The 14,450-nt window shown below is 41.3% G+C and overlaps 1 protein-coding gene across 1 annotated transcript in view; it reads right to left on the bottom strand.

The window, feature by feature from the left end:
- Positions 1–14,450, bottom strand: part of CCDC7 (coiled-coil domain containing 7) — a 162,308-nt gene that overhangs the window by 121,779 nt on the left and 26,079 nt on the right. Inside the window, exons 17-19 of the mRNA XM_033165967.1 lie at positions 12,840–12,905; positions 6,300–6,629; positions 3,751–3,818 (exon numbers count right to left, since the gene is read on the bottom strand). Of these exons, the coding sequence (XP_033021858.1) occupies positions 3,751–3,818; positions 6,300–6,629; positions 12,840–12,905 (464 nt within the window). The remainder of the gene's footprint in view (positions 1–3,750; positions 3,819–6,299; positions 6,630–12,839; positions 12,906–14,450) is intronic.

Below are 14,450 nucleotides of genomic sequence, written 5' to 3'. Positions count from 1 at the left end.
ACATTAAAACACACATACAGAAACAACAGTCACAAGTAGGAGACTGAAATCAGAAAGAAATCAGATAATAAAATCACAATAAAATCAATTGCTCAAAACAAAGCAGCAAGGACTCTACTAAAACTCAGTGAAAAGCTTGATAAATATAATGGAAACAACTTTGTACTGAAATAATAATAATCAAAGTACTTCCCAACTTTCTCAGGATGGTATTCCTAAAACAGAATTTTGTTGTCGTTCAGTTGTGTCCAACTCTTCGTGACCCCATGGACCAGAGCATAATTCTCTCTCTCTGGAGAGAGGTCTCTAAATATCTAATCTTAAATACTGGACAGGTTTATACCTTGGGCCTGAGCTATAAATCACTAACTGCAACAGAAATGATCAACACCACTTCTCAGAACCATTGAAACATCTACCAACAGTAACGAAGAACATAGTAAGAGCCTGCATAACCAGGCCAATGGCCCATCTAGTTCAGCATCCTGTTCTCATAGTGGTCATCTTGATGCCTCTGGGAAGCCTGCAGTGGGACCTGAGTGCAAAAGCATTCTCCTCTCATTTAGTTTCCAGCAACTAGTATTCAGAAGGATGCTGCCTCCAACCACAGAGGTATAACACAGCAATTGTGGCTGGCAGCCAATAACAGTCTTATCTTTCATTGATTTATCTAATTTTCTTTTAAAGCAATGCAAGTTGGTGGAAATCACTACCACAATAGATGCAAATTCCATAGTTATGCACTGTGTGAAAGTATTTCCTTTGCCTGTCCTGAATCCTCCAAAATTGAGCTTCCATCTTAACAGCACTGAACTTAGCTTATTTGCCCTAATCTAACCCTGGGCTTATATGCAACTGAGAAAGAGAGGTGGTTATGGGTAACATACTGACGGCATCACAATTCAAATCTTCAGACTACCTGTCTCAGTAATTCCATATAGGTGTTAAATAACATGGCAGATAAAGGGAACCCCAATGAGTATCCTAAGTACTATTATGCCATCTTCCTGAGCTCCCAAGGCATTCATTCCATGGATGCAAGGGAGGAGAGCTGGTGCCTCCTTACTTCCAAATAGAAGGCTTCACCTGTTATCTATGTTAGTGTATTCTCATATTTGGAACTGCACTAAGTACACAAATCAGAAAAAATCAGGAAAACTGCTTGAGGGTTTTTAAACAATCATGCAGCGTATAAATTTTATAAAATAAATTTATGATAATTAACAGTTACAAGCGGAGTTCAGGACAAAGAATCAGCAGGCTGCTAGCAAAATATATGAAGAGATATTTTGGTTTTTGCCTTATATATATTAGTTGTCATAGAATTTGCCTTTTAAGGTAATGACATGAAATACAGTGGACACAAAAGCAGTCCAGAAAGGCACACAACTACAATGATGTGCAATAACTGTGGCAGGCTTTCTATATGATGAAGTTAAAGTAAAAGAATAGTAGTTCTCAGGGCAGATGCACTGCCAGAAAAAAATGCTTCAGAAAAAATATTAGTAATATGTACTGGAGGCTGTAATATTGGAATAAATCTTTACTACAGTGAGATTTCATTTATATTGCTCACCAGTATAGCTGTCATAAATATAGCTGAATCAGAGTTAGTGAACCACTAAACTTGGGAGGTGTGAAAGGGAACATAGGAAGCTGCCTTATACTGAGTCAGGCCATTGATCCATTCACCTCAGTATGGTCTACACTGATTGGAAAGACTGGCTCTTCAGGATTTCAAGCAAGGGACATCGCAAACTCCAGCTGAAGATGGAATTGAACTTGGAACCTTCTGCATGTAAAACATCTGCTCTACCACTCTGGATTCCATACACATGTGTATTTTAGGCCAATAAGAAACTCAAGTGACCAAGTGATCCAGTCTTAGTGAAGGTTCATTCTGAGTACATGCAGAATGGTTTGAGAGGAAGGATAGGATTCATTACAAAAACCTGTTTAGAATTTCTGTGAAAACTGTCAAGGAAGGAGATTCTATAACTTTATAAGCAGGTGTTTAAAATATCATTAGCAAATATTTCACACTTAACCTACATATATACACATACTACCCTCCAATATAAAGTTTCTTTGATTTCTGTCATATTCTTCAAAACAAGAATGGGATCATAGATGAACAGCAGAAGCAGGGCCAGCCTACTCTTGAGGCGGACTGCAGCAGCTGCGTTGGGAGGAATGAATCCCACCCACCCCTGTCCAAAAAGCAAGAGAAGCTGCAGCTTCTGATAAGATCTTGTGCAGCTCTCATGAGATCTTGCTGCCATTGCTGCTGCTTCTCACATCCATGGCAGTGAGGTTACCTGCCTGCTGCCCACCCCCCACTGCTGCTAGTGGAGAAGCAAGGAGAAGCAACTGTGGCTCTTATGTTCCCCGAAAATCTTGCAGACTTCTCACAAGATCTCACTGGAACACAGAAGCTGCAACTGCACAACCCCAGTAAGTGAAGCTTCAGCTGGGGGACAGCACCTTCCTCTTTCGCTTCAGGTAGCAAAATAGGATGGGCTGCCCCTGACCGGAAAACCTTGCTGTGAGCTAAAGTCTGTTCTTCTCAATAGAAGTTTATCTATTAATTTAATTGTCTTTCAAATCACATTGTGAATGATAGCATAGCTATGTGAGAGTAGCTCCTTTATATACTTGCCAACTAATATATCACTTAATGCTTCTGACAAAGTGGGCTTGAGCCCACAAAAGCTCATACCATAATACATTTGTTAGCCTCTAAGGTGCCACAAGATTATTCAATTATAATAGCTATGGAAGGTTATTGTTATACATTCATATATTAAAAATATTTAATAAAATATGTAAAATATTTAATAGGATCTTAGAACTATAGAGTTGGAAGGGACCTTGAGAGTCATCTGGTTCAATCCTCTGCAATGCAGGAATCCTGCCCACAGCTGCCCTGGTGGGGCTCAAACCACCAACCTTCTGGTTAACTGCCAGACACACTGAACCACTGTGCCACAGGAAAACCAATATATGTGTGTATTGGGGGGAATGTGCATACAAATGTATATGCTAGTGAAAATAACCCACAAATTTGTGTATGAGAAATGCACACTAAATTGCTGGTGCATTTTCATGAAGGTCTTTAATTAATTAATTAATTAATTAATTATTAATAATCTGAAGTGGAGTGGTTGAACTAACTAAACTTAAGATTGGAAAAGTGAGAAACCAAGAGAAACTGAAACTGACAGATTCATCTATCCCTAATGCCTATATCTTAGCCATCAAGAATATCTAAAATTTCAGTAGCAGCTAAAAAGTGTAATTGTGCACTGAAACAGCAAAGCAAAACAAAATAGTATGTATGCACCACAATCTCACATCTCTTGATGTATTACATTTTCTTAGCAAGGGACAAAAAGCACGTTAGAAAGCAGAAAGCTATACATTTTAAAAAATATGACAGGGGCGAATCACATTTTTATTTTACAGTGGCTTGCAGTCAAAGTCACTGTTTATAACTGTTTTTGTAATGCTACTCTGGAAAGGCAGAAACCAAAACTTCCCAATCATGCAATCCCACTACTTTTTTGTAACAGCCATATGTTAAGCATACTCATGAATGTGCGTTAACAAATGGCCCTATGTAAAGATGGTTGTATCCTTTTTGTGAACTGCTCTGAGGTTTGTTTGTTTTTACAGTCAAGCAGTATATAAAGTTCCAGCACTGCACTGCACTGTCTTACCAATAAGCTATAAACTTTCAAGTATGCCTACCCTTTTGTTGTTTGACGTCGTTTTCTTATTTCTGCAGAATCTTTGGATTTCGCACTTTTGGAATCAGCCTATGAAGACAAAATTATGGTATATAAGACTATAAAAACTGTAGAACAAATGGAATGGAAATTATAGCCCTATTCAGCATCTAATACATGAGTGAGGAGTGTGCCAAGTAGCCAGACCCCTACATCAGGGGTCAGCAACCTTTTTCAGCTGTGGGCCGGTCCACTGTCCCTCAGACCATGTGGTGGGCCAGACTATATTTTGAAAAAAAATAATGAATGAATTCCTATGCCCCACAAATAACCCAGAGATGCATTTTAAATACAGTCATACCTTGTGTTACGGCCGCTGCAGGTTATGTTCGGCGTGGGTTACAAACGCGCCGAACCTGGAAGCACTGAAACGGGTTACTTCCGGGTTCGGTGGTTCGCGCATGCTCAGACACGTCAAATGACATCACGTGCATGTGCTGAATCGCGTCACGCACATGCGCAGATGCAGCACTTCATGTTACGTGTTGCTAATGTTGTGAACAGGGCTCTGGAACGGATCCCGTTCGCAACATTAGGTACCACTATAAAAGCACACATTCTACTCATGTAAAAACACCAGGCAGGCCCCACAAATAATCCAAAGGTGCATTTTAAATAAAAGTACGCGTTCTACTCGTGTAAAAACATGCTGATTCCCGGACCACCCGCAGGCCGGATTGAGGTGATTGGACCACATCCGGCCTACGGGTCTTAGGTTGCCTACCCCTGCCCTACACTATGCCCGCCAAGTAGCTCCTGGTACCCACATACACAGCACAAATACCTACAGGGAGTAAGCCTTCACACTGTACTCATGGGTGCCAAGAGGTGGATCTACTCACTGTGGCCCTGCTCCCAGCAAACACACTGCTTTTTATCGTAAGTATCATGCCTGAAATCTCACTTATTTACAATCATGAAGAAACATTCATACAACAGGAAGATTTGGGTTGGTGTTGCATCATATCTTTAGAAAAGAATTTTGAATTCTGAAAAATAGCATACTGGTCATTTGTTGAGCAAAATGAATGTAATATGTTTCCAGCTCAGTGCTTTGGTTCTCTAATGCCTTGGTACTTGAACATTTTGGCTCCTAAGTGCCGAAAACCCAGAAGTAAGTGTTCCGGTTTTCGAACATTTTTTGGAAGCCATACGTCCGATGCGGCTGTTGGCTATTGTTTCCAGGGTGCCTGCACCAATCGGAAGCTGTGCCTTGGTTTTCGAACATGCTTTTCCATGGGGACTGAGATGGAGGATAGCTGTAAATTTCCATTACAAGAGTGTGGTAATCTTTCCTGCATTGTACGGGACTAGATGACTATCAAGGTCCCTTCCAACTCTACAATTCTATTACAGTATTCTATCTTTCTGCAGCTTATTATATGGAGTCATGAGACTGACATTGGGTTACAAGATGTTTACATATGTTAATTGACTAAACTCCTCCATGTTAAATCTATACTCCCTTTGTTCTAAACAGCCTGGGGCAGATAGGCCGGAAAGCTCAAATATTGGATTTTTGCTAAATTAAGCCTACAAACTTTATACTTGGAGCAGAATATGCTTGTCTGTGTATGAGACAACATATTTTCCTTGTTTTTGTAATGTTTGAAGCCAAGTTCTGTTAGTAAAGCTTTTTTAACCATTTTCTGGACTGGAGAAATTTATTTCTAAACAAGAGCCAGTTTTACAGTAAGAAATTCTTCTGCTTGCATTAATTTTTTTAAATCTCCACAGAGAAGACAGGAAGGTCTGTGCTGTGCAAGCACATAGACAGGAGCACCACATAGGGTCTGCTGCTGTGTTTGCTTAGGGACCACACGATACCATATAACTCTCCTCAATCACTGAACTACTGGTATTTGGAGGGTCATGAATTCTGTACTGTGTCCAATTTTATGAAATTCCCTTCCAACTGAGGTCAGCCAGGCCTCCTTCCCTGGCTATTACAGACTTTTTTTATTCAAATAGGTTTTGTAATTGAATTTTAATTTTACAGTTTTAACTCATTTTTAGTTTCACTGTATGGGGTCTCTTGAACTTTGAGATTAACTGTAATTAAACAGCACATAAATTGTTGAAACAAATAAAAACAGAGTTCAAATAAAATGTTATCTAAATGTAAATACCTAAGGTAAATCCAAAGGAATTGCAGTGATGTTCTTCAAATTCTATGCAATTATAACTTTGTAGGATACCTACATCTGGCCACTTCGCCATTGTCAAGATACAGTACTGGTCTAGAGATGGATCACTGGTCTAAACCAGAATGGTTGATTTTATTTTCAATGAGACAGTATCCTATCTCCTCCATTATTATTTCCTCTGCTTAACAAAATGCTCAAGCTGCATGCTGCATACATATTTTGCCAATGTTATGCCTAGCCATTCATATTCAAAAGATATAGTGATGATGTTATCAGAGGAAGGAGTATAAACTTGTAGTTGTAAATAAAGCTTCATTCAAAATTTATCTATATTTTAGTAACCAAAATAGGAAGCATTACTTACTCCTTCTGATTTCCCTGCTTTTGTTTTCCGTGATTCTTCCATCCTTTTTTCAGATTCTTTTTCCTGACCTTCACTCAATGCTTTATCCATGTCTATAAATGACCCCTTTCTCTTCTGTTTCACATCTTTTGCTGGAAATGTTTCTCCTGCTTTTCCTGTGTCAGGTCCACTAACAGCCAATTTTTGTACATCTGTTCCTTTAGGTTTTGTTCCTTTTTTGCCTTTCTTCTGTGCATCTTTTTCATCTTCAATTTCTGTATAGTTCTGTAGAAATATTTCTGGAATAGTTGGAGGTACTTCAGCAAGTTGAATCTTAGCCATCTCTGCTTCCTATTTTTTTAAAAATAAATACAACATTTACAATTATTTAATGTGAAATGTACAGTTTGTGAGGAGGGGGGGTCCTAGAGTCAACAATATCTGGAGAAACCCAGACAAGACTAAAAGAAAAATGAAACCATAATAATTTAAACAGTTTCAGCTCAGAAGCAACAATATTATCTGTATTATATTCTACTTGCCTAGAGATGAAGTTTCTAACACCAATTGGCCAAGTTGGCATAATAGCATAGAATGTTGACAAACATTCCAGGTGCTCAGGGAATCAAACTGCCAGCATAATTTAAATTTAAATAAAAATAAAAATAGTTTAAACTAAACATTAGGAAGAACCTCTTGATAGTACAGGCTGCTCAACAGTAACACAAACTGCGATAGATAGTGGTGGATTCTTCTTCATTAGAAGCTTTGAAGTGGAGGGTGAGTTGCTACCTATCGAAGATGCTGCAAAGGTAAAGGACCCCTGGACATTTAAGTCCAGTCAAAGGTGACTATGGGATGTGGCTCTCATCTCACTCATCTCGCTTTTTGGACTGAGAGAGCCAGCGTTTGTTCAGAGACAGCTTTCCAGGTCATGTGGCTAGCATGACTAAATCGTTACTGGCACACAGAGGACCATGACGAGTGCCAGAGTGCACTGAAACACTGTTTACCTTCCCGCTGCAGCGGTACCTATTTAGCTACTTGCACTGGTATGCTTTCAAACTGCTAGATTGGCAGGAGCTGGGACAGAGCAACAGGAGCTCACCCCATTGTGCAGATTCAAACCGCCAACTTTATGACCAGCAAGCCCAAGGGGCTCGGTGGTTTAGACCACAGTGCCACCCATGTCTCAGAGATGCTGTAGAAGTGCATTTTCTACACTATCATGAGGTTGGATTAGATTATCTTTGATAGTCCTTCTAACTCAATGATTCAATGTCTCACCAAAAGGAAAGCTAAATAGCAGGAAGCCCAGAGTCTGAATGACTGAAAGAATGGTGCAGCATAAGGGTACAGCATAAGCAGTGGGAAGAGAAAGAAGAAGAGAAGAAAAGACAGATCAAGAAAATAGAAGCTTGACTAAGCAGAGACATGAACAAAGAAGAGATCTTTGGGGGGAAATGTACAGTGCTTATGTATAAGGGGCCTAATGCTGTGACTGGGGAGGGACTGGAGACAGGAGTGTGAGAGAAGTTGCCTAACTTGAAGGCCAAAGTACCGTAAACAATTGAATGAAAACCAGAGCATTGGAAAGGTAGAAGCATTTTGAAGAAAAGTGTCAAGGAGAGAGGAGGCAAAATCTCACAAAATAGCTAGGGAGAAGTGTAGCTAACCACTACTGACAGGAAGGAAGTGGACAAGCAAGGACAGTTTGCAGGTCTTGTTATTGTGGGTGTGAGAAACAATGGAATATGAAGTTGTCTAGACCAAATCAAGGAATTTCACTTATTCCTTCTACTGTGCTTTGTGATCTGAGAAATCTACAGCAGTGGAGTGGGCATGAAGGTTGAATACACATGGTGGTTTAAAACAACCCCTAGTTCTAGTAACAATTTATGAAACCTAAACTTGTAACTGTTTCTACTTTTAATGTTTCTTAACAACATCAACGCGGGTGGTGCTGTGGTATAAATCAGTGTTTTTCAACCACTGTTCCGCGGCACACTAGTGTGCCGCGAGATGTTGCCTGGTGTGCCGTGGGAAAAATTGAAAAATTCAAGAGAATTACTTTATATATAGTCAATATAGGCACAGAGTTAAAATTTTTAACATTTTCTAATGGTGGTGTGCCTTGTGAGGGATCCCACTCCCTCCCCTTTCGATTCTTCCCCAACCGTGACTCTCCCTAAGTTTCACTGTCCACTAGGATGAATCCTTCAGTGGTTATATGGGAGTGTCTCTGGGGTACCTCAGTGCTTTACGTTCGAAACAACTCTTGCCACCTATGGGATCTCCCGCCCTGGGTTCCCAAAATACTGCAGCTTGCCTTCCCTTTTTGGCAACTGCGTGGCACCTTTGGCTTCCCTGCCCAGTCCTCTGTATGCCAGGAAAATAAGCCACCCGTTCCCTCTATCACAGGAAACCCTTAGTGCTTTTCCCCTTAGCCACACCTCTTGAGGCACTGACGCACTGCCACAGTCAGCGAACGTTTAAACACTTTTAACTTTATTAAGGTAACGTGAAAACATGGATGTCTTGAGTTGTTACTGGTACAAATCTTCTCATATAATCCAGCTCAGTTATAATCTTTCCTGCATCCCGTTAGCATTGGTAATGACCTTTCCTCCCATTCCCCAAAGCCTAACCTCGCAGTTTCTCTTTCTAAACCTCCACACCCAACTGCCAAACCCCCAACTGCCTTTCAAGGTTGTTCCCCCTCCTTTTAGAATGCCAACTAACTCCGCCTCCCAGGGAACACCTACTTAACATGGGAGTGATATGTTAACCCATGATGAACCAGGCCTTATTCCGCCACATTCGTCCCACCCCCAAAGTCATTGCATAGGCATAGTTATACATTTTAAACAATGCCGAAGCAATGTATTGGAGCTTAATCAAAACCAACAACACAGTATTTCCCTTTTGTACACAACTTCTATGTTGCAACATAACTTAACAAATAATTTACTTTTTCCTGTATCTTATTTCCACCATAACAACTACTTTGGCACTTATACACATTTCTAATTTGGAATACCATTTGCTATCTTTCTATTTTTTTTTTCACTCTAGCATTCAGTCCTTAAAACATCTTGATAATGCATCAGCTATGACATTATCCTTCCCTTTTACATGTTTAATGTCAAAGTTGTAATCTTGCAAAGGCATACTCCATCGAATTAATTTATTATTGGTGCCTTTTACTTGGTTTAACCACCTCAAAGGAGAGTGATCGGTACACAGGGTGAATTTTCTTCCCCACAAGTAAGGCTTTAGTTTTCCAATCGACCACACTATTGCTAAACACTCCCGCTCTAACCTGTGTTGTTTTTTTTTGTGTGTGACAGGTCTAGGCCATTCATTAATTGCTTTGACCTTGCTGTGGTCAGGCCTGATGACCCCACTTCCTAAAATGTGTCCCAAATACCATACTTGCCTCATGCCAATTTGACCATTAACCTTCAATATTACCTGGTTTCTGTCAAAATATGGTTTCAACATATTGACATGAAAAACTTTACATCGTCTCTCTTCAACATTTAACTCAACTAGATAGTTCACCGCTGATAGTTTTTTTATCACTCTAAAGGGTCCATCCCAGGAAACCTCGAGCTTCCGCTGTCGTCTGGGCCTCAACACCAGGACTTGGTCACCAGTTTGTAAATTCCGATCTCTGGCGTGTGCGTCATACCATCTTTTCTGACGTAGTTGTGCTCTTTTTAAATTACAGGAAGATAGTTCCTTGAGTTCCTGTAAATCACTTTGTAGATCCTGAAGATAGGTTAAGACGTCCGCATTCCCAATGGGTTCCTTTCCAGTCCCATTCCGGGCCAATAAAACCACGCTTTTATTCTGTCTCTGGTTTTATTAATGCCTAGATAAGCAGCCATGGGTGACTCCAGTGCCAACTGTAAAACTTGTAGTCGGTATTTCCGGGGCAAAACCAACTTTTTTTTTTTCATTTTCCATTTGGCTGCACCTTTTCTCCTTTTGGCTATTTTCATTTTCCACTTGGCTGCACCTTTTCTCCTTTTGGCTATTTTCATTTTCCACTTGGCTGCACCTTTTCTCCTTTTGGCTGTTTTATGACGTCTCCCTTCTATTGCAGTAGACAGGCAGGGATTCTCTAAAGTCACTTCAGAGTCAGGACCCTGCACCTCATCCCACAAGTCTCTCAGAGATTCATCTTCCTTCTGTTCCACTAAAAACTGGGTGTTAGATTCCTGTGCATTCGGTAGCGTAATCAGTACTTCCTCTCCCACAGGCTCTGTGGTTGATGCATTAATGGCAGGATTTGAACCCACAAGGGCTTTTGATTCCGCTCTTGTGATAGCATGTATTTGAGGTCTCCGTTTGGCTAGGTCGTTGCCTATCAGGACAGGAACCTCCAGATCATCCCAAATACCCACTGTCCACTTGCCATTAAAATCTTGATACTGAATATTTACTTCTGCTACCTGCACCTCAAACTCCGGTACCCATATACCTTTTATGCTGTAAGATTGGTTTGGGAGATATTGTTCCTTAGGAATACAACTAGATCTCATCAGAGTAACTTCCGATTCAGAGTCCTGTAGTCCCACTAACTCTTGTCCATTTACTCTGACAGTCTCCAAAAATTCCTTATTAACCTCTTCCTCAGATCTCCAGACCTGCATAACTTTGGCCGAAGCCTCTGTTTGACTATACGTTGGCTCCTGGACTGATGTCTGCGGAAGGTTTTTAGTATCTGTTTGAAGTAACAGTTTAACTGGCTTCGCAACAGCAGCTGCAGTTTGTGCTTTGACCAGTAGAGGGCATTTATTTTGTATGTGACTCTCACTTTCACAAAAGAAGCACGTAATTTTCTTTTGAGGAGACATATCAGACTCGGATTGTCTGACAGGATTGGGTTCTTGTTTTTCCTTTCTTTCCCCAACCTGCCACAGTTTATTTTTCTGTGAAGGCTTAAAGAATGTGACTTCTTTACTATCTTGGCTCTGAGATAATTTTGCTCTTAGCCGTATCTCCTCCAGCCTCAGTCTTCCCAACTGCACTTCTCTCTCCATAGCAAATCTCTCCCGTTCTGCCTCAACCTTGGCTAATTGTATTCTTTCAGCCTGCATTCTCTCCTCAGCAGCTATCTTAGCCTGCTCCTTTTCTGCCTCAACCTTGGCTAATTGTATTCTTTCAGCCTGCATTCTCTCCTCAGCAGCTATCTTATCCTTTTCCTTTTCTGCCTCAACTTTGGCTAATTCTAATTTAAGTTTCATTAACTCCAGTTCGGAACTCGGATCTTCCCTTGCCTCAGATCCTTCTGTTCTCTCATCTCCCTTTGCCTCTTTAGCTTTCCTCAAATGCGCCATTTTCCTGACTGGAAAATCTTATCAAAATCACACAAAACTTGGCGTGTGGGCTTTGTTTACGGATCACGACGCTGCCACCAAATAAATGTGAGAGATCCCACTCCCTCCCCTTTCGATTCTTCCCCAACCGTGACTCTCCCTAAGTTTCACTGTCCACTAGGATGAATCCTTCAGTGGTTATATGGGAGTGTCTCTGGGGTACCTCAGTGCTTTACGTTCGAAACAACTCTTGCCACCTATGGGATCTCCCGCCCTGGGTTCCCAAAATACTGCAGCTTGCCTTCCCTTTTTGGCAACTGCGTGGCACCTTTGGCTTCCCTGCCCAGTCCTCTGTATGCCAGGAAAATAAGCCACCCGTTCCCTCTATCACAGGAAACCCTTAGTGCTTTTCCCCTTAGCCACACCTCTTGAGGCACTGACGCACTGCCACAGTCAGCAAACGTTTAAACACTTTTAACTTTATTAAGGTAACGTGAAAACATGGATGTCTTGAGTTGTTACTGGTACAAATCTTCTCATATAATCCAGCTCAGTTATAATCTTTCCTGCATCCCGTTAGCATTGGTAATGACCTTTCCTCCCATTCCCCAAAGCCTAACCTCGCAGTTTCTCTTTCTAAACCTCCACACCCAACTGCCAAACCCCCAACTGCCTTTCAAGGTTGTTCCCCCTCCTTTTAGAATGCCAACTAACTCCGCCTCCCAGGGAACACCTACTTAACATGGGAGTGATATGTTAACCCATGATGAACCAGGCCTTATTCCGCCACATGCCTCATGATTTTTTTCATGAAACAAGTGTGCCTTTGCCCAAAAAAGGTTGAAAAACACTGGTATAAATCACTGAGCCTTGGGCTTGCTGATTGGAAGGTCGGCGGTTCAAATCCCCACGACGGGGTGAGCTCCCATTGTTTGGTCCCAGCTCCTGCCCTAGCAGTTCGAAAGCACATTAAAGTGCAAGTAGATAAACAGGTACCACTCCGGCAGGAAGGTAAACGGTGTTTCCGTGCACTGCTCTGGTTTCGCCAGAAGCTGCTTAGTCATGCTGGCCACATGACCTGGAAAAACTGTCTGCGGACAAATGTCAGCTCCCTTGGACAGTAAAGCGAGATGAGCGCCGCAACCCCAGAGTTGTTTGCGACTGGACTTAACTGTCAGGGGTCCTTTACCTTTACCTTTACCTTTTAACAACATCAGAACAGTGCAAGCAATACCTCTAAAGCTTTCTGTAGTTTCTCTTCAAGCATTTTCTTCTCTTGTTCAAGAGTCTGAATATTTGCCTACAAAGTCAAAATATGTTCAGGCATTTAAATTCACAATTTGGGTTTCTTATCAAAATACTCATACAGCATTCTAGAATATGCTCCACCATTCCACAAACATACACTGCACCTATTACATAAAGATATGCAAACATATTTGGTTTTCCAATTGTGTCCTGGAGGATCTGTTCCAAAAGAAACTAATTACCAATGCATTAATTGAGTTGAAAGGACAGGCAATGAGGCCTGATTACTTTAAGTAATAAGTGAGGGGGATATGTTTTTTTGTGAAATAAAAGAATCCTTCTCTTCTGAAGCTATAATAAAGCATGTAATTCTAAATCAAACAATGTTACTGATAATGGTGTCACGACTGTGTGATATTGTATAGTAAAGATCAAGTAACAGCTTAATCATTGCCAAATTGAAATATGTCCAGAAAATATTTTATCCCTAAGGTCTTGTACATAGATAGAGATGAAAGAGGAAGTAGGAAGTTCAGCACTCTCTCTCACTTCCGTTTTCAGCTCTATGTGCTTTTCAAGGCTCAGATCAGGACCTGAGCAGCAAAACAGAAAGAGGACTGACCAGAAAGGATAGGAGGAAAGGGGTGGGTCGTAAGGTAGGAAGGAAGGAAAGGGACACTGGTATGGAAGGAAAATAGAGTGACCAAGGGAGAGGAAGTGAAATTCCACAGGAGATATGAAAAGTCGAGACTGGACTGCCCGGGCAAGGAGGGGGAGATGGTAAACACAAACATGTTGGATGCAGTAAAATGGATCCTCTTGAAATTGTGCAAGTCCCTGTCACTACCATCCAATCTGTCTCCATTTACTGAGCCATAGTAATCATGATCTGGTAGTTTCAAGCACAGCTATGTTGCAAAACATGGAACTAAGACATATACAGTGGTACCTCCGGTTGCGGACGGGATCCGTTCCGGAGGTCGGCCGGATCCCAAGGTTTTCGCAACCGGAGGACCCACTTCTGTGTATGCGGCAGTAGAACGCTTCTGAGCATGCGCGGGTGGCAAAACCCGGTCCAATACTTGGTCCAAAACCAGGTTTGCCACTTTTGTAACGTGAAATTTATGTAACCAGAGGGTTACATAATGCAAGGTACTACTGTATATATATATCCATAGACCTAAGCTGGATCTAGACAAGACAAGAAGTGTTTCAGTTAAACTTCATACAAGGAAATCCGGTTGGGAAAGACGGGACTCCACAGCACCATCTGCTGTCACAGTGTTATATAAAACACTTTTCCTTTATCAGTCTAGCTGAGTCCCCAGTGAAGGCTGGTACATTCAAACTACTGGGGCACAACTCTCCCAAGGGGAATGGCAAGCAAGCAAGCATTCATTCATTGTCAAGTCAGTCAGTCAGTCATTTAAAGCCATTTCAAAGCCACACACTTTTTCATGCCCCACAGACATTTTATACTTCTGAGCATTTTTGTCATTCTTCTTTTTCTCTGACCAATCAGGTCTCTGCACCACTCAGTCAATCTTAGTTGTAATGTATTGTTATGAGTTTGGGGGAAGGGTGGGGGAGTAGGCTG

The sequence above is a fragment of the Lacerta agilis genome, chromosome 12 (assembly GCF_009819535.1).
Source record: "Lacerta agilis isolate rLacAgi1 chromosome 12, rLacAgi1.pri, whole genome shotgun sequence".
Lineage (NCBI taxonomy): Eukaryota > Metazoa > Chordata > Lepidosauria > Squamata > Lacertidae > Lacerta > Lacerta agilis.
The sequence above is the reverse complement of the archived record's forward strand: the minus strand, read 5'-3'. Positions and strand labels throughout refer to the sequence as shown.